The sequence below is a fragment of the Lissotriton helveticus genome, chromosome 4_1 (genome assembly GCF_964261635.1).
Source record: "Lissotriton helveticus chromosome 4_1, aLisHel1.1, whole genome shotgun sequence".
NCBI classification, from domain to species: Eukaryota; Metazoa; Chordata; class Amphibia; order Caudata; family Salamandridae; genus Lissotriton; species Lissotriton helveticus.
In genome coordinates, this window is record NC_136063.1 from 12,823,120 (window position 1) to 12,848,279 (window position 25,160).

Here is a 25,160-nt window from a genome sequence, read left to right on the forward strand (position 1 = left end):
GGGCATGAAAGTGAGGGACATCTCTGTCCCAAGTCTTGTTTTGGCCCGGATGACCTGCAAGGGGAATATCAGGGGCTAGTGTTAATAGGAAGCCCCTGAACTCCAGAGGTATAACCAACCTCCTGGCTGCACTAGGCTTGGGTCTCTACTCTCTGAGTACAGGAGATCATCCCAATAAACCAATTGGGTACCACTAGCATTCCCAGCAGCCTCAGCAGCAGCTTGCGGTCCGATGGGTTCAAGAGAAGGGCAGCTGAGATAACTGGGAGTCACAAAGTAGGACATATCCATGCCTCCATCACAGATCAAGACAACCTGAGTTTGAACCCTTACAAGACCAGAGCCCATCTCAGAACCCAGGGTTAACCCTACTACACCCTTATTCTGAGTACCACCAACTGGAGCTGAACTAGGAGGAACAGTTACCTATGGGGCAGTGGTGGCTGGAGTTGAGTCTTTGGGCCTAGTGCCTTCACTAGTCCAGTGTGTGTTCTGCTTACAGATTTTGCACCATGGTTTCTTTTGGCCTTTCTTTTTGGATGATTGGGAATCCCCACCATAAGAAGATTGTTGGGGGCCTTGTGAAGACTTCTAGTCTTTATCCTTCTCCCCACCCTTATTATGATCTTGCTTCTTCTGGTCACCACCATGGTTCTGTACCTTCTGCTTCACTCTGATTTTTATCCATGTGTCTGCCATCTTTCCCAATTCCTGGGGAGAGGTAAGATTAGAGTCTACCAGGTTCGGATGCAAAAGCTGATTCTGACAGTAATTAAGGATCTGCTCCCTCATAACTAAGTTGTACAATCCTGTATAACCACACATCCTACTGACAATTAACCAGCCATCCAGAGCCTTAGCTGCACAATCAACAAACTCTGGCCCTTCTAGGTGTACCTCCAACTCTTCCTGGGGGGACAAAGATAGGACCACCTTGGCCTCCAGCTTCATCTCCAGTAGGAGCTGCACTGTCCAGGTCAAGGTCATGGTCACCTGCCTGTCAGCATCAGAGTCTGAGTCCTGTTGGTTTGTACCACTGGCCTCTTCAGCCTTTCTAAGATCATCTAGCAGTAGCACCTCCTTGAGGTGTTGGGTGTTGGCACTTTTACCTGTCTTCAGTTTCCTCATAGTACACAGAGCCCTTAACATTAAGAAAGGGAATGTGTCATACTTGGATACCTGTAATGTACTGACATCTGGTCTGTACTGGGGTGGCAGAGTGGGCTAAAGAACGGTGATGGATTAAACCAAGATCTGTTGACTGGGTGTGAGTGTATGATTGGTTCAGATGCTCCGTCCATCACCACCCCATTTTGTACCGCAAGGAATGCATTGTCAGATCTGACCATAAACCACTTATCAAGCTTCTTACCACTGAAGGACTTTTTAAAGCTTCAGCCAGGAGGGCAAGGATGTCTATGCGCTTACAAGATTTTGTTTATAAGATTGAATATGTTCCTGGCAAAAGTAATGCGATAGCAGATTTACTGTCTTGTATGCCTTCAGACTTACAAGAATTATTATTATTATTATTATAAACCATTTTATAGCGCGCTCTGCTACTGGGGAGTATCCTGGCGCGGGAGAAAGAAAGGCAAACAACAGACCCTCAAAAAAGACTCTTAAATAGCACTGTTAAACAGATGTGTTTTCAGATGTTTTTTGAATGCGGCTACAGTGGGTGTGGAGCGCAGGTGAAAAGGAAGAGCATTCCAGGCGCGAGCCACGACCACCGCAATCGACTGACCCGCAAGTCTGGCACATTTAAAACGGGGAAGGGATAGTTGAAACAGAGTGGAGGATCTCAGAGTACGTGTGGGGACGTAACTAATGAATCTTTTTCTCAAGTACTGGGGGCCTTGTTTATGGATAGCACAAAACGCCAAAACCAATGACTTAAACCGGATGCGCTGTGCAACCGGGAGCCAGTGGAGTGTGCGCATCTCCATCTCCAAGAATGTAATGTGAATGAATGGGATTCTTTGCAAGTTGCCCTCATCCATGATGAGAGTCCATTGTGCATGGAGGAAGAAATGGAATGAATAGTATTTGAAAGAAAGGGAATGAGTATCTGTTATTTCTTTCATTTACCAGGGTTGGCCAGAAAAATGTAGAGTAACTTCAAATCTAAGACCTTCTGGGAGGTAAGTAATGAATTATCTTTTTTGGATGGTACTTTTTTTGTGGGGACAAAGCCATTCCCCCCACATCATTAAGAAATTCTGTGTTACAATTGCGTCACAAAGACCATTGTGGTATTGTAAAAACCAAATAGAATGTTAAAAATGGTACTGGTGGCCAGGAGTTGATCTAAATGCAGAAAGAATTGTGCGAGTGTGTTGTTTGTTCCAACTCTGACAAAGCACTTAATACATTAAGACCCTATATGTGTGAACCAATTATTCCTGATGGTCTTTGGCATACTGTGGCAATCGACATCATGGGTCCTATAGGTGACAATTCTAAATACATAATATCCATCATGGATATCTTTTCAAGATGGCCTAGTATTACCATTGTAGAAAAAGTTGACTCCGTCAATGTTTTAAAGTTCATGGACAAAGTTTTTCTTGAAGAAGGTCTTCCAGTTCAAATCATTAGTGATAACAGAGTGCAATTTGTGTCCAAATTAGCAAAATCTTACTTTGTGAGAATTGGTGTAACTCACAGGACCACTTCCTTATATAACCCGAGTGGCAATGGTTTGTGTGAAAGATTTAATAAAGTTCTTAAAAATGCCATTCAAATTGCGGGAATAAAAGGGGAAGATTGGGAAACTCACATTTATAAAGCTATTTGGACATATAGAACCAATATTCATGATGCGTTAAAAATGTCCCATTTTGAGATAATGATAGGCCGTACTGCTAGAACTAATTGTAACCCTGATTGGTTGCATAAAAATCCCTGTTTGGATATCTGCATGAACCAAGTTAAAAATAACATTCTAGAGAAACATTTACAATACAAACACATTTTTGATAATACGTTTGGTGCTGCTGTGGATATAAAAGCTGGAATGTGGGTCAAGGTTGAAAAACCCAGGAAATTGCGAAAGGGTGAATCTCAATTTTCTGAACCTTTAATGATTAAAAAAGTGTTGAGAAATGCTGTCATTTGGAGTGATGGCAACGTTTGGAATATTAGGAGGATTGCTGATTGAAGAGGAAGGAATGACTTAAGGAATGACTTAGCTGTTTCGTATTCTTCTTCTTGCACTGCTCGTGATGATGTTTATCAATCTATTGAAAAGGAGGATCAAGGTAGTGTTGCTGTATCTGGAACCATCACTTCTTCAGAATCAAGTAATGTATGCTCTTCTTCTGGAAATTTGAACTAAAGTTCTATCCCTGTAATTGATGATGTTGATACCCCTATTGTAACATTTGGCAATAGTATTGATCCAGAATCTGAGATTGTTTATGCTCCATCTGTAAATAGAAATGTTGTTACTCCTGATAATATTGTTCCTATTGAATTGAACAGTAATGCTGACATGTCTAGGAAACGTATATTCTCTAAACTCAAATGGTTGGAAGATTTTGTGTATTGATTCTTTTTGTATTGTTTGCTTTTTTTTGTTTTTCATTAAGGAGGAAGATGTGTCATTTTGTTTCATCATTACATTTGGAATTGTTTTCTTTCAATCTTCTTCTGCCCTGTGCATTCCAAGCAAGATTCTCTATTCCTTGCTGGTTTGCCAGACAGTTGCTGGGGAAAGAAGAGCTGTGTGGGCTGCGTCCTACCTCGTGAACCAGGGTCAAAAACGGACTCGATAATTCTCGCCTCGGTGCCTACTCTAACCAGGGAACACACTCGGCAACTCTGGGCATTAAGCTTGCCTCATCTCCACATTGGCCCCCCACAGACGCCAGGGATGCCTGGTTTCACCTTGGAGATACCCAGAAAGGGACCATCTCACAGGGAAAACCAGGACGGGTTCCCCAGCGGTCTTCAGCGCCAGGATACTCCTTGGAGTCGCAGTGCGCTTTACAAGTACACCCACATTTACATTACCTTGCTCCTGTGTTCCTTCTTAATAAACCCCGTAACTACAACTTACTGCGTTGTTGGGGACTTTACAGCTATCCTAGAGGTAGCTGTGGAGAGCAGCTTTCAGGCTAAGCCTTGGAGGAATGTAAAGCAGCTTGTTTCACCAGTCTATAATCTTGTGAATGACAAAATGAAAGGAGAATTACACCAGGTATATATATATAAAATATATGTATTTATTCTAAACATATCCCACTAGTCTCTTTATGAGGCTAGAGGCAAACGTACATACACTAAACTCAATACCACACAGTAAATTAGCACAATATACGTTGAGCCCTAGGGGCGTACCAAACCATATATATAAATAAAGTGGTATAAGAACCACGACTTGCATAAAGAAAAGGCCTAGAGCCTGTAGAACCGCTGGGGCCACCAGGAACCACCCAAGGTAGTGACACAGAGGACCTACAGGGGACACATGCAAATCCGGTTGGAAATGTAAACATAAAGGACACTTCAAGTCGGACTTGGAGAAAACCCCTTCAGACTTAAAGGGTTCTAGAACCAACACCCAGGGGAGCACCAGAGTACTCGAGTTACCTCACCCAGACAAGCCGGGTGCATAGGTGTCTTTTGGTGTCAGGTTTTGTAGCCGTTTTCAATGGCAATCTGCTTCAAAGTGCTGCTGCCATCGAAGAGGAAAGTGTCCGGTGTGATCCAAGCCTGTATCGAGGATGAGGAGAAACTGAAAGCAGAGGGGACAGAGTCTGGGTCACTTTTCAGTGATCAAGGGCATGATAGTCGAATGCCCACCGATGTTGGGTGATTTCAAGTGAAGAAGGTGAAGCTTGACTCTTCAGCCACGAGGACCAGTAGGTGTCGACGATGACCAGTATGGGGAATCAACCTGTCCTACAAAGGATGTTGAGTGCTGCAGTGTCGGTTTCCGGATTGGACACAAAAAACCTTGGCAACAGCAACCCACACAGAAAACAGAGATAGACTGTGGTGCAGACCAGCAAGGTCTGAGGGACTCACCACTTGGTAGGGAGTCAAGGCATGTCTGGAGCAATTAGGAAAGCTCAAAGAAAATCAGAATGGCCTTCAGGGGACCCAGCAGTCAACAGACTAGGGATTGCAAAGGAGCCTCAAGCAGAAATGCAAGAAGTGGGCTCACGGAACACTTGTGGAGTGTCGGCCCACAGTCTTTGGTGCAGATGATGCTCTTGGCTTGGGCTACGAGTAACCCAAAGCACAACTCCAGGAAAGATCAGGAAGTCAATGCACTACCAAATGTGCACACTGTCCAGGAGTTTTGGTTCCACATCACTCGTGAGGGCTGCGGGTCTCAGCTTTGCTAGGGACTCAGGTCATCCGTCGAGAAGTATGGAAATCCTCTTCCTGGGCTGCAAATACTTCAGAGTCCGGCAGGAGCTTCGGAGATGCAGACTGGCAAATGCTTTGTTGGTGCCTGCTTTAGCAGGTTAGTCACTCCTTGACCCCAAGGGAGATATTTCCATCCTCTAGTTTTTAGTAGAGCATTGAAGTTACAGGATTCAGTTTCAGAGTTTTGTCCAGGTGTAATCTAAAGTTCTGTCGCCAGGGGTCCCATACTTATACTAAGAAAAGGAGTTGGACATACTCTTAGGACCCCCCTAAGGGAGGGTTTGGAAAAAGGGGTGGCTACACCCATTTGCTTTGTCCAGTTTCGCGCCAGAGCAGGGGCTGAGTTGAAACTGGACTATGCACAAAGACACCAAATGTGCCCCCAGTGCAGACTTTCTGGCACTCTCAGAGTGCACCCACCCATCCCCAATACACTAAAGCCTGTCTGGGAGGTGGTTCGACCTCCCTGTGATAGAAAACCTATTGTCCAGGACTCCCCTGCCAGAGTTTCAGTCAGCAACAGGAGGCCAGACTCGTGTCTGTGGCTGCAGCATCCTTTTTCTGATGCCAGGGCTCTTTTAAACTATTACAGGGTAGACCAGTGTGGACATGTCTCTCCCTCTAGAAGGGTGGAATTCAACCCCCACCACTAGGACTGGCGGGGGGTAGGATTCCAAAGTGTTTGACACCAAACACGACACGTGTTCGTGCAGCCATTCCAAAGTTAGCATTTACCGTGAGGTTATAATGCACTTAAGAGTATATGGTCTGGCTGCATCACAGAACAGCCTCAAAGAATAGGTTCTGAATGCTGCAGAGGGGTCCTGCTTATGCACGGGCACCCTCTCACACAAAACCAAGCACTCTGCCTTCAGGATTGATGAGGCCTGCCATAAGAATGACTGATAGGTTTATATGTGTCAGTTATTAAAGGTAGATATATGTAACCTACCACCTTACCCAGGCTGCCGTAGCAGTCCTGTGGTGTCATTTTGGAGGGCCTCCCAGGGGTGGTGTAATACATGCAGCAGCCCCTGGTATGCCTCTGGGGTACCTGTGCCCTTAGCACCTAGTGTACCATATACTAGGGACTCACAAGAGTACCCCAGTAACCAACCTGGAGTGTACCTAAAGTACATGCAATAATTTTAGAGTGGAAGCAGCTAGGCTGGGTTCCTGGTTAGTAGGGCTCCAGCCAGACTAAAGTCGAACAACCGTGAAACACCAGCAAAAAGTGGGGGTATCCATAGTAAGCAGATCTTACTCTCCTACATGGTGCACTTACAATTAACCTGGGCAAAGCACTATGCTACGCTCGCGGAGTGTGCGAAGTTTGTGCAACTTCGCACTACGCGAGCTGCATGTAGCACAGCGCAAACATGCGTAGCTTAGGGCAGCGGTCCTTTTTTGCTTGCTCGCGGTCCTCAACATCAAGTTGGCGACCGCGAGCAAGCAAAATGACATCCTCGTAAGACTTTTTCCTTGTTTGCGATTGCGAGCATGGAAAATAAACCTCCCGGCGAGATTCTCAACGCGGGGGAGGTCAGGTTTCTCATTGCGAGTGGTCGCCCATGCGCGCAACCGCTCGCGATGAGAAACTACCAGTCTGCGTTGAGAAAGCTGCAGCTCAAGTAAAATCTACCCGAGCGGCAGAAAAGTACAGCTCGCACTGTGCAAGATGCCGTGTTCAATGATTGCACAGTGCCGGATGCTTGTCCGCACTGTGCAATCATTGAAAACGACATCTTGCATAGTGCGAACATGCTATTACACAGATCGCGAAGTGCTAAGCGTAGCTCGCGTAGTGCAACTTCGTGAACTACGCCCACCCCAGTTTCAATTCGAAATCACATGAGAGATCAGGCAAAAGTGGGGGCTACCCATGTTAAAAGAGGCATTTTCTTACATTGATCCTATGGAGAAGAAAAAACATGACAGATGAACACTGAAACAGAAGCCAGCTTCTCATTTTACAGTGATTACAAGCAAAAGATTATACTACTGAAATAATATGTGAAGTAAGCAAAAAACCTGTGTTCATTTCTGATGTTCCGTAAGATTGCTTGACTGTTGGATCATTATAATAAAAATCCAGATTTCATGTAATAATTATTCATAGCAAGGCAACCTTGAGTGGTCTGTTGGAAAATGCAATGCAATGCATGCTAAAACTGTAGGAAGGACATGACCATATTTGCAAACCCATTTTATGGCTCATCGAGAATGTTTATGAGTGTTTGGGTGTTGGTGGTAGATTAGAAAAAAATGCATGGGTCAAATTTACAGAGAGAGCAGAGACAAAGTTAGGCTCTGAGCCTGTGCATAAGCCAAACTTTGAAAATATTTGGCATGTAACTCACAAGCATTAGAAGTTGATAAGCTGTCGTCAAAATAGAAAAAAAAACATTTCTTATGAAGATAAATTATCTCAGTACATCAGATTTTTTGATAAGCATTTTTAAAAGTGAGAGATTTTATACATGAATTATCTCAATATGATTATGACTAATGATAAAATATAATAATAAAATTAGATAATAAGTATAATAAATAATAAATAAGATAATAAAAATGACTAATCAACATGCAATCAGTTGGCATGTTTACTGTATGTGTGGTTTTGATTCTTATTATAGATAGAGACACATAAGCAATTAAATCAAACATGGTACAGTTTTCTTCAGGGAACCCCTGTATCTCACATATTTGATGTCCCTCTCATGTGCGATAATGAATAAAAAAGAAACTTAATGAACAAATGTATAAACCCAGGATCACACAAATTGGACAAGCAGGGAAGGTGGGATTAATCCTAGGTTTTCTAGTTTCCCATTGCAATTCAGCCTCCAACTGAGGAAGTTTTTCTGACATCAAACGTTAATGCTTAGTCCTGGAAGATGAGAATTTAGCATTTCGTTTTTATAGACATACATGCACTTCATGGACTATGCTACGAAATAACTCACTGTCTTTGAATTAGACCGAAGGCCTTCACGGCATGCATTTATACTTGCTTTCACTAATAGATGCTGGTAAGAAGCACCCAACCTGTATGCTTACTCTCTGCCTTCTGATTGGATAGGTTAATCAGGACACATCTGGAGAGAGGTGTGGACAAATAGAGATCGTCATTTCACGTGGGAAAAATTCCAGGACATAGTATACACAGTGATAATATTTATGTATTCTGACTCATTTAAGGCACAGAGTCGGGTCAAGAGAAGAGCCTAAGACAGCCAACATGTGTTTCGCCCCCTTTACATGGCCATCCGGCCTGGGGCTTCCTCAAGGCTGTGTAAGTATTTCATACAAATGGTGCAATAAAAAAATACATAGAACTCATTGTACATAATCGCAGGTAGAAAAAAAAACGTCACATGCAGTGTGCAGCCCACAAATGTGGCCATAATCTGAGAGTTAAAAGAATTTTGGTAGGTGAGTCAAGTCAAGTCAAGTCAAGATAGCTTTATTCGATATTTAAAAAAGACCATAAAAGTACAAGAAAAGTACAAAACATAACATACATGGCATACATTTGGTTCAAGTTAAAAATCACGCTATCTGCGTGTAAATAGTTTGTAAATAAAAGCAGAGTCTGTAAAAAACAGTTTCTAAAATACATATGGTTCAAGAAGATCGTAGAATTCATAAAGTTCATAAAGTGCAAGAAAAACATATGCGGCCTAGAAAGAGTTTGTGTACTATTTGATGTAATTATGCACAAAATAATACAGTACTATAATCGTTACTCAATCGTTACTCAATGATCATTTACATTAGGCCAACGTCCCTCTGCATTTTACCGCAAATTTCAGGAAATTAATTGCTGCATTGATAGTGAGTTCATCTTGCAGCATATACAATCTAATCAGTGCTGGTTTACAGTTTCTCAGTCCCCACAGCTTCAGGATTGGTAGCAAATACCTTTTTCTGCCCCACTCATAGGGCCTTATTTATGAAGGCCTTGCGCCGCCGGTGCGTCACTTTTAACATGGGAAAAAGTGACGCACCGGCGGCGCAAGGCCTTCATAAATAAGGCCCATAGTAATTACAGAAAAAAATACAATGAATGTTTGACTGGGTAGATAAGTCGTCACAAGGACAGTTTATCAGTTTAACAGACCAGTCATTTGGGGCCGGGAAAGATATTAACCTATAAAAACAATCAGTCCTCATCCGCGTAAGAAGCATTCTATGATAGCATGAAAAAGCTGGAGCCAAATAGGGATGGAGGCCAGGACCATGAAGGATGCGGCGGTGTGAGATGATTGTAGATTTATTTCCATCTAAGTACCACCGCCTCTCCTCTAATAGGTCGAGGCATGCTCCTTTTAAAGCTTTTTTAGTCATTTGTGTACATGAAATAGGGGTTAAGTAAAATTCTGGGTGACCAATAGAATACACAAATGTGGCCATAATCTGAGAGTTAAAAGAATTTTGGTAGGTGAGTAGTTTGGTGCAAAAGCGATATACCATGTATATGACACGCGGTTCCATAGTGAGGAATCGAAAAGAGGAAGGCATATTAAAAAAGCCAATTGCACAGGACCGAAATATGAAAGCACGGTCACAGGGGAGAGTCATGTAGGGCAGAAGTCACAGAAGAAGGAAAGAAAGATTTGGAAAAAACGGAAAGGGTAGAGGAGAAAGGTACGGTGAGGGAGACAAGAGAGCAATAATACAAGGTGAAAGAAAAGAGTAAAGGGCCCGGGTGAGTGACATAGGGAGTGTGCGAGAGTAGACATTGAGAAACATAAATCATATTACATGAATCATGAATTGGATCGTATTGAACAATTGAAGGACGCAGTTATATGAATAATAACAAAAAAGTAAGAAATAAACGGAGGAAAGAGATGACAGCTCAACCTCAAGTAGGAAATCAAAAAGCTGCACACAATTATTATGAACAGGAGCAATATTCAAGTGATAAACGGGAACGATAAAAACAATAGAGTAAAATTGCATTGGAGTCTCTTCTGGAGTGTGGCCATGGTTTCTGCGTAGAGGGCGTTGCCGTAGTCCAACCTGCTGCTGACGAGTGCTTGGATGACTGTCCTTTTGGTTTCAGTGGGGATCCATCTGTAGACAGAGGGTGTTGAAGCATTGACTTGCTGGGTCATAGAGATCTTTGAGTCCAGAATGACCCCCAGGTTGTGTGCATGGATGGAGGGTGCCGGGGCAGCTCCCAGCGTGGCTGGCCACCAGGAGTAGTTCCATGCGGAGGGGTGGGGCCGAGGATGAGGACCTCTGTCTTGTCAGAGTTCAGCTTCAGTCGGCTAGTCTTCATCCAGTCTGCGACGGCTTTCATTCCCTCGTGGAGGTTGGATTTGTCGGTGGCCGGGTCCTTGGTGAGGGAGAGGATCAACTTTGTGTCGTTGGCGTATGAGTTGATGTTAAGGTGGTGTGCAAGGATGATGTTGTCAAGCGATGCCATGTAGATGTTGAAAAGGGTCGGGTTGAGGGATGATCCTTGGGGTACGCCGCAGGTGATGGTGGTGGCTTCGGAACAGAAGGGGGGAGGCTGACTCTCTGGGTTCTGTCTGTGAGGAAGGAGGTGATCCAGTCCAGGGTTTTGTCTCGGATCCCTGTGTCGTGGAGGTGTGTGTGCAGGGTGTGGTGGCAGATGTTGTCAAAGATGGACGAGAGGTCTAGGAGGGTGGGGGCCGCAGTTTTGCCGTTTTCCAACATGCTTCTAAGGTTGTCGGTGCTGGAGATGAGGGCGTTTTTTGTGCTGTGATTGCTACGGAAGCCGGATTGGGAGGAGTCCAGGATGTTGTTGATCTCCAGGAAGTGGGTTAGTTGTCTGTGGGCGGTCTTCTCCATGACTTTCGCCGGGAACGAGAGCAGGGAAATGGGTCGAAAGTTCTTGAGGTCCTTTGGGTCCGCCTTGGGTTTCTTGAGTAGAGTGTTGCGTGTTATAAACACACAAGGGGTGCTACTGGTCTAGGTGGACTAGAAAGTGTCTGCTTTCTCCTAAATGTGTGTGTATATAAACTGAAAGGTAGTGAGAGAAGAAGAATAGAATACCCATCAGCCCACCCATTGGCAGAGCTTCATCATCTGGGATTTTTTGAATCTGAGTTGGTATCCACTAGTTAGACTTGGGGATAGGGTGCACTTGAGTCGGTAAACTTCTCCCCTTTAGACCCTCCCTCATCCTTGTGTTTTTTGTGATCTCAGCGTGTTCCCAGCTCTCCGCGAAGGTGGCGGTCTGGAAGGAGTTGTTGATGATATTACGGAGTTGGGGCGCGATGATGGAGCTTGCCTTGTTGAAGATGTTGTTGGGGCAGGGGTCGGAAGGTGAGCCGGAGTGGATGGTGTTCATGATCTTGATGGTGTCTTCGTCATTGACGTAGTGCCAGGAAGGGAGAAGGTTTGTGTGTTTGGTAGGTGTTGAGTCGGGGTGTTGGCATATGTCGAGCTCTTTCACGGGGTTGAAGATCTCTTTGCTGTTGTGTGCATTGTTGTCGATGCGTTCCTTGAAGGATGTTCTTTTGGCGGATCGGATGAGTTGGTGGTGCTTGTGTATGGTTTTCAGTTGTCTGGTGTCTGGTTGTGGGGCCATTGCTTCTCGAGTCTTCGGCAGTTGTGCTTGGAGTTCTGGAGGTCGGCTTTGAACCAGGTGGCTCTCGTGTTGGTGCGCCTGTTGGAAGATTTCCTGATCGGGGCGAGGGTGCTGGTGTAGTGGTTGATTCATTGTCTGAAGTTGTGGGCCGCTGCGTTGGTCTAGGAGGGCTCCGGTGGTGGGTCTCGGGAGAGTGTGGCGATGAGCCGGTCTTCGGTGACTTTTTTCCAGCTGTGGTGTTGGATACGTTGCAGTTGGTTGTGTGCGGTGTGTTTCTCGGAGGAGACGTGAATGCAGTGGTGGTTGGTCCAAAGGAGTTCGGTGGTGTGGCTGAAGGTGAAGTGGCTGCTGGTGGAGAAGTTGGGGTGGAACGAGTGTACGGAAGAGTGGGTGGTTGTTGTGACGAGCTGTTTGAGTTCAAGGTTGGCGAGGTTGTCGATAAGCGTTGTGGAGTTGTTGTCATTAGCGTTCTCGAGGTGGAAGTTCTGGTCTCCGAGGAGGATGTATTCTGTGTAGGCGAAGGTGTGTGTGCTGATGAGATCGGTGATGGAATCGCTGAACTGTGGTCGGGGTCCTGGGGGTCTGTAGACAAGGGTTCCTCTGAGGGTGGTGTTGTGGTTGACGTGGATCTGGAAGTGTAGGTGTTCGGCCATGCTGAGGGAGTCTTCGTGTTGGCTGGAATTCTGATGGTTTCCTGTGGACAATGATGATTTCTCCTCCTGGTTTGTTGTGTTGGTCCCTGCGGGTGATCTTGTGAACGTCCAGGATAGCTATGGCTATGTCAGGTGCCGAGGAGGTATTCATCCAAGTCTCCGTCATGAAGGCGACCTCCGGGGAGGAGGAGTCAAGCAGGTCCCAGAGTTCGACAGTGTGCTTGTGGACTGAGCCGGTGCTGAGTAGTATGCAGCTGAGGTTGTTGTGGTCTGCCGCGGTGTGGTGGTCAGAGTGTGCAGATGTGCGCTGGCTGGTGTAGTTGCAGTTGCGGCAGGCAAAGGGTCCCTGGGTGAGCTTTGGGGTGGCCTGGAAGCAGGTGGATTTGAGTGTGTGGAGTGTTTTGGCATAGTAGCGGCGTCAGGTGTAGTGGTGGGCGTGGGGGCCATGGGTTCTGGCACTGGGCACAGTCCAGGTGAGGATGGGTACAGACAGGCTTGCCTTAGGTGCGCCTTTGGCACGCCAGTGTCACGCAGCTGCGCCCAACTGTGCAGCGGTCGCCAAAAGGAGGGGAGAGGACGGGAGCAGAGGTAGGGGGCGGGAGCAGGCTGGATCGGTGGATGGGGCCGCAGGGGCAGCAGCGGCGGGAAAAAACGTCAGAACACAGCAAACCAGGAATAAAAACAAACAGTGAAAAATGAACCAACCGTGACAATTAGAGCGAAACGGGAAGAGAACAACAGGGCACTATCAGGGCCTATGAGCTGCTCCTAACACGCTGCAAAGGCAAACTGAGGCCTTTGGTATAAGCCATGGTCAATGCGTCAAGCAAGATCCATGCTTTAGTGCGTGCAATAGTGAAGCATCAAATCTTTACAATGAGGCACCCATCCGGAATGGTACTGTAAGGCGATGTATTTATTTTCTCCTTAAAATCACCAAGTCATTTCCAAGAGCTCAGGAACTTGATTTGGCACAACTTGGCAAGTCCAAACTCTAAGCAAGAGATCCCACGGTCTAGCAGGTGAAGTCTTAAATATCCCCAAACCTTCTTAACAGGAGCCCTTGTAGATCCTTGGAAAGCAGTATACAGAAAGCAAAGTACAGTCCTTTCACCTCCAGGACAGAAGCAGCAAGCAACGGGCCAGCACAACAAAGCAACAGGCAGAGTGCCAGTCCCTCCTACTGAATCCAGCTCTTCTTCCTGGCAGAATATCCTCAATCCAGAAGTGTTCTAAATATATGGTGTCGGAGGGCCAGTAGTTATACCAATTTCAGCCTTTGAAGTAGGGAAATTTCAAAAGAAATTCTTTGGACTGCACAAGACCCTATCTTTCCCTGCCCTGGATCCAGACACACCACAGGGGGTAGAGACCGCGTTATTGGAGGACAGGCACAGCCTTATTCAGGTGTCTGTACCAACCCCTCCCACCACTCTTGCTCAGGAAAGCCCAACAGCCTGGTAATGGGCCATCAGGTTGTGCAGGGCACACATTAGCTCCCTTTGTGTGACTTTCTAGAGTGAATTCACACATTGCCCATCAGTCATTCTGACCCAGGCATGCATTCAACAGACAGGCAGAGGTATAGAATGGTTAAGCAAGATAATATCTACTTGCTAAAAGAGGCATTTCATACAAACAATTTGAAAACCAACTTCAACAAAAAATATAGTTTCAAATGTGAGTCCAACTACCCCAATCTCAAAATTTCTATCAGCTCCTAATGGGAAATGACACTTAAAAGATCTTTCAAGGCAATCCATATGTTCACCTATGGGACAGACAGGCCTTGCTGTAGTGATAACTGACTTTATCAGTATTTGACTAGGTGACCTGACCTGACCCTGGTCTGTGTAGGTCGCTCCACCCACCGCGCGGCTCCCCCTGAGTGCGCCCGGTGTCCCTGACTGCCTTGCTCCGTCGCCGCTGCCCCTGTGGCATAGGTTGTTGTCTTCCTTTTGTCTTTCTTGCCCTGTGACCTGTTACTGTCGTCCCCTGTGCTTGTTCTTCCTCCCTGTGCCCCCTGGTTTGCCCCCTGTTTGTGTTTTCGCTCCTCGCCCCCCGTGACCGCTTCCCGCCAGTGCCCCTCCCCGCTCCCTGCCGCTGCTCCCCTGCGGCCCGCCCCCTCTTTCCTTGTGTATCTCCATCCCCGCACCACCCTGCTCCCGCCTCCCAGCTGCTCCTCCCTCCCGTCGGCTATTTAGGGCTTGCCTGAGCGGCGGTGAGCGTGACCTGACCTGACCCTGGTCTGTGTAGGTCGCTCCACCCGCCACGCGGCTCCCCCTGAGTGTGCCCGGTGTCCCTGACTGCCTCGCTCCGTCACCGCTGCCCCTGTGGCATGGGTTGTTGTCTTCCTTTTGTCTTTCTTGCCCTGTGACCTGTTACTGTCGTCCCCTGTGCTTGTTCTTCCTCCCTGTGCCCCCTGGTTTGCCCCGTTTGTGTTTTCGCTCCTCGCCCCCTGTGACCGCTTCCCGCCAGTACCCCCTCCCCGCTCCCTGCCGCTGCTCCCCTGCGGCCCCGCCCCCTCTTTCCTTGTGTATCTCCATCCCCGCGCCATCCCGCTCCCGCCTCCCAGCTGTTCCTTCCTCCCGCCGCCCTACATATGGCGGAGTCCGCCCGCACGCGCAGCGGCCACACGCAGCGGCCACGCGCAGCGGGTGCGCCGATTGTGCGCCGAAGGCGCGCCAAAGGCAAGCCCGTCTGCGCCCGTCCGCGCCTGGACCGCGCCCAGCGCCAGGAACCCTGGCCCCTGCAGCTACCAGCCCACCCGCCGGACTTACGACGCCACCACCCTCAACGCACTCAACACTGTCCGGATCCCCGGCTGCCACCGAGCCATCGAGCCACCCCAGGACGCACCCATGGACCCTTCATCTGCCAATCCTGCAAGTTCTCCTGCACGCAGACCTGCACCGCACCCGCCAAGCGGAGCACCAGCAGCAACCACCTGAAGTGCATCCTGCTCAACACCCGCTCCGTCCACAGACACACCATCGAACTCTGGAACCTCCTCGACTCCACATCTCCAGACGTCGCCTTCCTCATGGAAACATGGATGAACGCCTCCTCAGCGCCCGACATCGCCATAGCCATCCCCGACGGATACAAGATCACCCGGAGGGACCGCGCCAACCAGACCGGAGGAGGCATTGCCATCGTCCACAAGAACACCATCCGCATCACGACCAACTCCGACGACACCCTCACAACCGCTGAACATCTTCACTTCCAGATACACACCGACCCCAAGTCCACTCTCAGAGGCACCCTCATCTACAGACCCCCAGGACCCTGCACACAATTCAGCGAAGACATCGCCAACTTCATCAGCCCGCACGCCCTCCCCTCCTCTGACTACCTCCTCCTAGGGGACCTCAACTTCCACCTGGAGAACAACAACGACCGCAACACCACCACCCTGCTGGACAACCTCGCCAACCTTGGACTCAAGCAACTGGTGACCACCCCCACCCACTATGCCGGCCACACGCTTGACCCCGTCTTCTCCTCCAGCAAGGACATCTTCTTCAGCCACACCACCGGACTCCACTGGACAGACCACAGCTGCGTCCACTTCAGCTTCAGTAGGACCACCACTCACCACCACCCGCAACAGGCTCCCCGCAGAAGCTGGAACAAGACCACCACCGACCAACTCACCACATCCCTGAGCCAGAACCCTCCCACCAGTTCAACGAACCCCAACCAAGCCGCCGACAACCTCACAAGATGGATCACCAACTGCGCAGACGACCTCGCTCCACTGAAGACCCCCCCCGTCAGACCCGGCAGCAAGAAAGCATCCTGGTTCACCGACAAACTCAAGAGCTCCAAGAACAACTGCCGGGCCCTCGAGAAAGCCTGGCGCAGAGACCTGACTACAGACAACATGATCACCCTCAAGCACGCCACCTGAAAACACCACCAGCTGATCCACACCACCAAGAAAACCGCATTTAAGGAACGACTGGACAACAACGCCCACAACAGCAAGGAACTCTTCAACATTGTCAAAGAACTCTCGAACCCCAGCGCTGGAAACAACGACATCACTCCCTCGCAAACAGTCTGCAACTCGCTTGCCTCGTTCTTCCACAGCAAGATTGGAGACATACACAACAGTTTTAGCACACAGCCGACGCACCCTATGACCGTACCAATGCCCCCCACCACCACCCTCCGCGCCTGGACCCCGGTCAACATCGCAGACACCATCCGCACGATGAACTCCATCCACTCCGGATCACCAACCGACCCCTGCCCTCACCACGTCTTCAACAAGGCCGATTCCGTCATCGCACCCCATCTCCGGGACATCATCAACACCTCCTTCGACACCGCCACCTTCCCAGAGAGCTGGAAGCAAGCCGAACTCAGCGCCCTACTGAAGAAACCATCAGCGGACCCCACCGACCTCAAAAACTACCGCCCCATCTCGCTCCCTCCTTTTCCTGCCAAAGTCATCGAGAAGACCGTCAACAGACAGCTGGCTGCCTTCCTCGAGACAAATGGATCCCTTGACCACTCACAGTCCGGCTTCCGGGCCAAACACAGCACCGAGACCGCCCTCATCGCAGCCACCGACGACATCCGAGCCCTGCTCGACAATGGAGAAACAGCGGCCCTCATCCTCCTGGACCTCTCCACAGCGTTCGACACTGTCTGCCACCGCACCCTAGTGCAGCGCCTGAACAACATCGGAATCCAGGAGAAGGCACTGGAGTGGATCATCTCCTTCCTCGCCGGAAGAACACAGAGAGTCCGCCTCCCCCCGTTCAGATCCGAGGCCACCGAAATCATCTGCGGCGTACCACAGGGTTCATCACTCAGCCCCACGCTGTTCAACATCTACATGAGCCCCCTCGCGGCCATCGCACGCCAACACAACCTCAACATCCTCTCCTACGCCGACGACACCCAGCTGATCCTCTCCCTCACTAACGACCCCGCAACCGCCAGAACCAACCTACACGAAGGGATGAAAGACGTAGCCGAGTGGATGATGAACAGCCGCCTGAAATTGGACTCAGATAAGACGGAAGTCCTCATCCTGGGATCATCACCCTCCGCCTGGGACGACTCCTGGTGGCCCCCTGCACCCAAACCAACAGACCACACACGCAACCTGGGCTTGATCCTGGACTCCTCCCTCTCGATGACCAGACAAGACAACGCCGTCTCCTCGTCATGCTTCAACATCCTACGGATGCTACGCAAGATCTTCCGGTGGATCCCCACCGAAACCAGGAAGACGGTCACCCAGGCCCTCGTCACCAGCCAACTGGACGACGGCAACTCCCTCTACGCCGGAACCACAGCCAAACTCCAGAAAAGACTCCAGCGCATTCAGAACGTCTCAGCACAACTCATCATGGACATCCCCCGACACAGCCACATCTCCGGACACCTAAGAGACCTGCACTGGCTCCCCGTCAGCAAGAGAATCACGTTCCGAATCCTCACCCACGCACACAAAGCTCTCCACAACCACGGCCCCAGATACCTCAACGACGCCTGACCTTCTACACTCTCACCCGCCAGCTACGATCGACCAGCCACGCCCTCGCCACCGTTCCCCGCATCCGAAGAGCCACAATGGAAGGAAGATCCTTCTCCTACCTGGCTGCCAAGACGTGGAACTCTCTCCCCATCCACCTCCGCCTGACCCAGGACCACCTCTCTTTCAGGAAGCAACTCAAGACCTGGCTGTTCGAGCAGTAGAGGAACCCCTCCCCCAAGCGCCTTGAGACCCTCTGGGTGAGTAGCACGCTATACAAATGCTTGATTGATTGATTGATTGATTGATTGACTAGTAGGACATGTAAAACAGAATAGTACATATCTTACCTTTTGAATGCACTGCTTTCTGCCCATGGGTCTGCCTTGGGTCTACCTTAGGAGTGCCTTATATGTAATAAAAGGGGGGTTAAGGGCCTGGCAAGAGCACTTTCCAGGTTGAAATGACACTTTACAACTGCACACACAGATGCCGCAGTGGCATATCTATGACATGCTTTCAATGCTACTCGTGTGGGTGGCTCAATCAGTTCTGTAGGTCCATTAGTAGTTTTTGATTTACAGGCCATGGGCACACGCAGTGTACTGTAGAAGGGACTTTCTAGTATTTCAAATAGGCTAATAATGGCAAACCAATCACCAATAGAATTTAAACAAGAAATCATAAGACCTTTAGCACTCGTGAGCAGTGGTAAAGTGCCCGGAGTCCTTAGCCAACAAAAAGGTCAGAAAAATAGGAGGAAGAAGGCAAACAGTTTAAGGAAAATCCTGCAGAAAAGGCAAGGTCCAACAATGGTGCACATTGACAAGTTTTAGGCATTTTAGATTTATCTTCTATACAAAATATAATAGTGATGCAAATATTTTGAGTGAAAACTGCTACACGAGTACTGTAAAAGAACGGAACGAGTTATCTCTGTACCTGGAAAAGTTTGTACCAAGAAATACTGTTTTGTCTCTACAGTAATATAACTTTAATTATGTTTGTGAAACAGATAGTAGTAGGTCAGCTTTTATTAACAAATGTTGATGCATAATTGTAGCAACAGGAATTGTTTATTCATAGTATGGCTTCTTCCTAGCAATGTGATGTAAAACAAGGGCACTGAACTAAAATGTAACTAGCCACATCAACCATATACACAGGTGGTGCATATGAGATGGCACCAGTGTGCTGAGAGGCTGTAGAGATTTATGTTGTCTGCCCTACATTAACTGAGACATAAACTACATAAAACAAGTAGTTGCTTCAGCAATCTTTATTCCTAAACACCTGAATCAAAACTCTTTTAACAAGTGGTATCTCACCCCTCCTATGAAGCCAAAAGGTATAGCCACTAAGGCTGATGTGTACAGAATTGACAGCCCTGCGAGTCCTGCAGCTGCCACTCCACACCCCAAGCCCATCATTGCTCCTACTACCATGCCCTTGTTTATTAAGGGTGTAGGACTGCCATCTTTATTAGGAATAAAATATCCCCCATTGCACCCTAGCATTTCATTCTGCTCTTTCATCTTTTCTATCAAGTGAATCAGCTGCGGCATCTGCCCTGTGTTTTCTTCCCCGGTCGCCCTGTTGTTGACGGCGCAGAAACGACCTCCACATTTTGCAATTAGCTCCTTTAGTTGTGACTCAGATTCCTCTACAAATTCTTCTATTGACCTATCTCCCAGGTCATCCTTTGGGGTGAAGACGACCACCATGTGCTCCTCCGCTCCCTTTCCAAACACCCTCCGGATTGTGTCCACGGCCTCCCGCTCCTCCTGGCTGAAGCGCCCGGTCTGAAGCACCAGGACTATGGCGTGGGGCCCCGGGGCACAGAGCTCCAGGCACCGGCTGACATCCCTCCGCACGTCCTCCTCCGAAGCACGTGTGTTAAAGAACCCCGGGGTGTCCACGACCACCAGGCGCCGCCCGTCCCGGACACCGTCCATCCTCTCACACTCCAGGGTCACTGACTGCGGACTCACCCTGGATCTGAACCGCTTCTCTGGACAAGGATCGGACTCCTCGTCACCGGCACCGAGGATGGAGTTCCCGGTGGCGCTTTTACCAGCCCCTGTGTGCCCAACAAGGACGAGTCTCAGCTCAGGGACTTCAGGTTCATTGCTCTCATGATCTGCAATGCAAAAAAGACTGAACTTTATATTTTTTATTTAACAGGTTTACATTAGGCGCCAGCATCACATAGATAATAATGCATTTTATATTTAAACAAAAATGACGAACAGTAATATAATAGATTGTTGTGGTACAGAATTGCCTACAGAATTAATCATGTCTAAATTCAATAGTGCAAACAATTTAACCACATGCGTGCGGCCGTTTTTCCCGCTGTGTGCGGCATTTTTCAAATGACCGCGTTACATGACGAGCTCAGCTCATCATCAGCACATGGTAGCACAATTGGAAGCTTCAGGAGCAGTCATTCTATTCCACTATTCCTAACTTGTTTGTAATGAAGCATGGAGTGCATCGATATGAGTAATTCCGGTTACATTCCGTATATTACACATAATGGAGTGAGGTGCAATATGTAAGAAATGAACAGACTGCACCGACCTCCTCAACCAGGGTACCCACCAATGACTACACCACACACGGAGCTGAATATTACACGCCTTTATTTTTCTGCATGCAACTAGGTACTCAGCGTTCTAAACCAAGCATTCATTGCATTCCATTCTAATCACTATGTCATACTTCTATGTAGTCTGTTTAGAACCACAAGTGTTCTATCATAAAACTAGCAAGACACTACATAACCCTCAATTGAATTCCCAATTAATGCTTGGAGCAGCGTAGGTTAGAGCGTTACCCTTAACATATCATTTATGTGCAACATACACATTCAAAGAGTGTTTTAATGATATTGTCTGTGTGCCTTATACTAATTGAATGTAGTAGGTGGCTATGTTTATTTGAACCCACTGATTAATCCAGTGATACATTCATGCAGGTAGTCCCAGACCCACTCAGACACACACACACCCAGTCACACACCCATTGAGACGCTCACCCACTCAGTCACACACCCACTGAGGCCCTCTTGCACTCACTCACACACTTATTTTCAAAGCTTACAGGCAAGAAGTAGAATTTAAGAAACATTAGAAATTCACTGAAAAACAAAGGTTACAGGGACATTATAGATAGGAAATATAATTTAAAAAGTTAGAAAATCACTGAAAAACATAGGTTACAGAGGCGGCATTGTTGTAAAATCGAATTTTAAAAACATTAGAAAATCACTGAAAAAACATAGGTTACAAGGACTTTATATTTAGGGAATAAAATGGAACAAAACTTAAAATTCACTAAAAAAACAAAGGTCACAGGGACATTATAGCTAGGATCACAAAGCTGGTACAAAGCCAGTGAAAGTCAACAGTTAAAGTTACCCGAGCTAACTATAACTTACGTCCCCACAATGCATTTCTTATGACCCCACATATTACATCACTTGTGATATCACTGATGTCATCTCAAATGACATCACCAACATCACTGATTATGTTATACACAAAACCACTCACACACACATTCCCCGATACAACCTCACATATATCCCGTTCCACACAACCACTCACAAACCCATTCACAGACTCATACAGGTAATCACACACCCACTCGCTGATTCATTGTGCCACTCACTTTTAAAGCCACTCACAAAACCAATAACTCATCCATACAGCCATTCATGCATCCAGTCACTCACCAAGACAGCCACTCACACATCCAGCCATACAGACGACAGACACTAATACTGTGGAAAAGTAAATTCTGCCATGTTCTGTGTCCCTACGTGTCATCCATCATATGTTATGTGTGCATGATTAAATATGCATATGTATTCCCTATGTTCGATTCAAGACGCAATTATAGTTGTGTCCACCTCTAGTATGTCAGTTTCCAGTCCTCGTGAATACTACGAATATCAGGCCTATGTAAAGCTACGTTGCCACGTCTCTCAGTGTGCACGTTATTTCATTGTAAAGTCCCCGTTTCTAGGCCTCAAAAGGGCCTGGACACCAGATTCAGCTCCTGTCTCCTGAAGCCTCGCTGAGGAGCGATACAGCCCCCACCTGTATCCTCGACCCTTCACTTACTTCCTGCCTCGCAGTGCCCGGTTCAGCCTGGCTCTGCCTCTGAGTCTGCCAAGAAAATGTTATGATTCCAGTTATCAGTTCAGTCCTCCTTCTCTGCATTCCTAAGCTACTGAACTGCATCAATAGTTTCCGTCATTGTCTAGCCTTTCCGGCTCCATGTAAGAGAAATACTGTATTTAATGGTCATTTAATATTCTTCATCACGCACTACATGTAGAATAATGCATGGTCAGTCTTAGAATCAAGTTAGCCTTTCCCCTCCTGACTTCTAGTTTATATCAACATGTTCTCTAAACATCAGATACTAGATACTGCTTAGGTACATGTCGCCCTGACTCTCCAGACTTCAGTCTCTGCTCCTAGCACAGAGTTCATAGCCCCCAGCTTCTCCTAGTGATACGTCATTGCCAGCTTGCGCGCACCACCAGGTTAGAGGTCCCGGCTCCTTAGGTAGCCCCCTCCATGTTTCCGCCCCATTCATGACATATTCTGTTACGTTTGCATCACATGTCTATGTATACGCCCTGTTACACCCACTTTCACCCTTATCTTTCGCGACTGCTACGCGTCACGCCTTTTGCTCCACCCACTGCTCCGCCTATCATATGTACTGTAATGCAACTGTTTTACTATATATGCTTGTGTATTGTTATTAAATGCTAGCGCGCTCATCCCAGATCCAGCCCCGGCAGCTGCTGGGCCCTGCCATCCTATTCCTATGCAGGTTGTCCTGTTCCTGTCCTTTATGCTGTAATAAACCTGCGAAACTCCTACTACCTCGAATCTTGACTCTTATGTATTGAGCTATCTGTTATTCATTTATACATTCAAAAATAGGGTATTATTTATTTATTTACCACATAATGGCGCCCGAATAGGGACTTGCCCTTTCCCCACGCGCCGGTGAAGCCACGCCGGCCCCCTGACCCTCTGCAGCCGTGACGGAACCATACCGTGCACGTGCAGATATTTCTGCTTCAAGTATCCCTCAGGCCCACGGAGGAGACGGAGGAGGCGGTCCAGCATCCAGACGAGGCGGTGGAGGAATGCGGCGAGTCCCGACCAGAGCCCAAGCCAAGAGTCCAAGGTCCGAGGTATCCGGAGGTCCACCCGTAACTTAAGTCCGAAGTTCGTTGTCCGTCGTCGAAGCAGTCCAGTCCAGTCCGAGGCCTTCCGTTCTTGATGCCCGGTGAGTACCATTACTGGGGTAGTATCTAGACAGGGTCAATCTAATTGACTCTGGTCCGTGGGTTGGTGGTACCCAGACACACAAACGAAGTGTCCACTTCGGTGGATGCGGGTCCTGACGTGTCTCTTTATGAGACCGGTAAGTTTCGTACTGTTTCAGCAGTGCATCTAGTTTCTGTTCCAGTCAGTTCTGTTCTCGAGAAAATTCATATAAAGTCATATATTCTGTGTTCCGTATTCCAGGTAGTATTCTGTTCGAACTGTTATTTCTAAATGTTTTTCATGTATTTTAATGTCGTGGTATGAATGGGGAATAAGTATCGTGTTCATTGTGTATTGTATTGTGTCTAGATTACAGTCCAGTCATGCCCTTGTTTTCAAAATTACGTCAGTTAAAAACTAGAAAGGGTTTGTTAGAGGAAGCAGTTCCAGTCCCGCCTAGGGACAGTCCAGGTCATTTTATGTATCAGAAGCATGGCATAAGTGCCATACTATATCTAGATTTATGGGTAGAGTATACAAAACAGTTAGAAGAAAAGTATAGATGGCCCGTATCGGGTACATGGGATGCCGAGTGCATCATGCGAGTAGAAGAGGCATTATGGAAAAAGAAAGCCAGACAATCACAGAAAGATGCCATAGAGCTATGGCGTAAAGAAGCTCATAAAAGAACCGAAAAAGAAATCAGAAAGTCAGAATTAAGTAGAGAATCCTTAGAACGAGCACAAGAAAAAGAACTAATCGAGATAGGTGAACAAGTCAAAGCCGAACAGTCAGACAGACAGAGGAATGCCCTCATTAAGGGTATGTATCCTCTTCTTGCCGAGGGCTTGCCAAAAGCGACCCCGGAGGCATCCAGTAATTTTCCGCCACCACTAGTTCCGATCAAGTTACGTCACAAACCAACCGCAGCTGATATTTTCATCTCGTCCTATTTGGACGACACAGTCCCAGAATATGCAAATCCTGTTCCCGCTCCACCAGTCCCTGTAAATCAGGCACTTCCCGTTCCTCCAGACACCGGGGCACCCTTTGCAGCACCTGCTACGGTCCCCCCGGTCCAGCCCGCCATACAAGTCCAGCCCGCATTCCAATTTCCCACCCTGCCAGGATGAAAAGCATCAGTTGATGATTCTAGTCTAGGGGCCGCAGGAGGAGGTCCTCCTCGAACCCCGCCGCCACATAAACATTTAACGGCAGCCGAATTACATATGCAAGCGTCACAACGTACGCCCAGACTGTCTGTTGCAGAAATAAGAAAATCCCTTGCCGAATGCTGCTATGACCCAGTCCCAGGCGAAGATGATATGGTTTTATATTCATTACCCGTAAGAAATGTGGCCGAGTATCTAGTCACCCTACCAGATATGAAGGAAGATCTAGACAGAATATATCGTTTCATCCGTACAGGGGAAGATCCAGAAAGTATTAGTGATGTCATGTCCCAAAGGAAAGCTGAGACCCAGCTCATGATATTAAAGTTTCTGATTAATTGTCTAATAAGAGAACAAGATTACCCGTCCAAAAATCAGGCCGAAATGAAAGCCCTGATGAAGTGGAGTAATAGTATAGCCGAGGGTAAGCACAAGACTATCGGTGCTATGGAGAGTATGTACAAGAAAATCCGTAAAGAAATAATAAAGTTACACGAACAACGTAAAGCAGCACAAGTAAACGAGAAAGAAAGTAACTCTGATACTGAAGAGTTAGACGACGAGAATTCCGCCAGAATAGCGTATGTA

General features: G+C 47.6%; 1 protein-coding gene across 1 annotated transcript in view; it reads right to left on the minus strand.

Annotated features, from left to right (window-relative positions):
• Positions 1-19,398: 19,398 nt before the first annotated feature.
• LOC144826881 (GTPase IMAP family member 3-like) overlaps positions 19,399-25,160 on the minus strand; it is a 44,920-nt gene continuing 39,158 nt past the window's right edge. Inside the window, exons 2-3 of the mRNA XM_078685338.1 lie at positions 21,181-21,242; positions 19,399-20,240 (exon numbers count right to left, since the gene is read on the minus strand). Of these exons, the coding sequence (XP_078541464.1) occupies positions 19,399-20,240; positions 21,181-21,242 (904 nt within the window). The remainder of the gene's footprint in view (positions 20,241-21,180; positions 21,243-25,160) is intronic.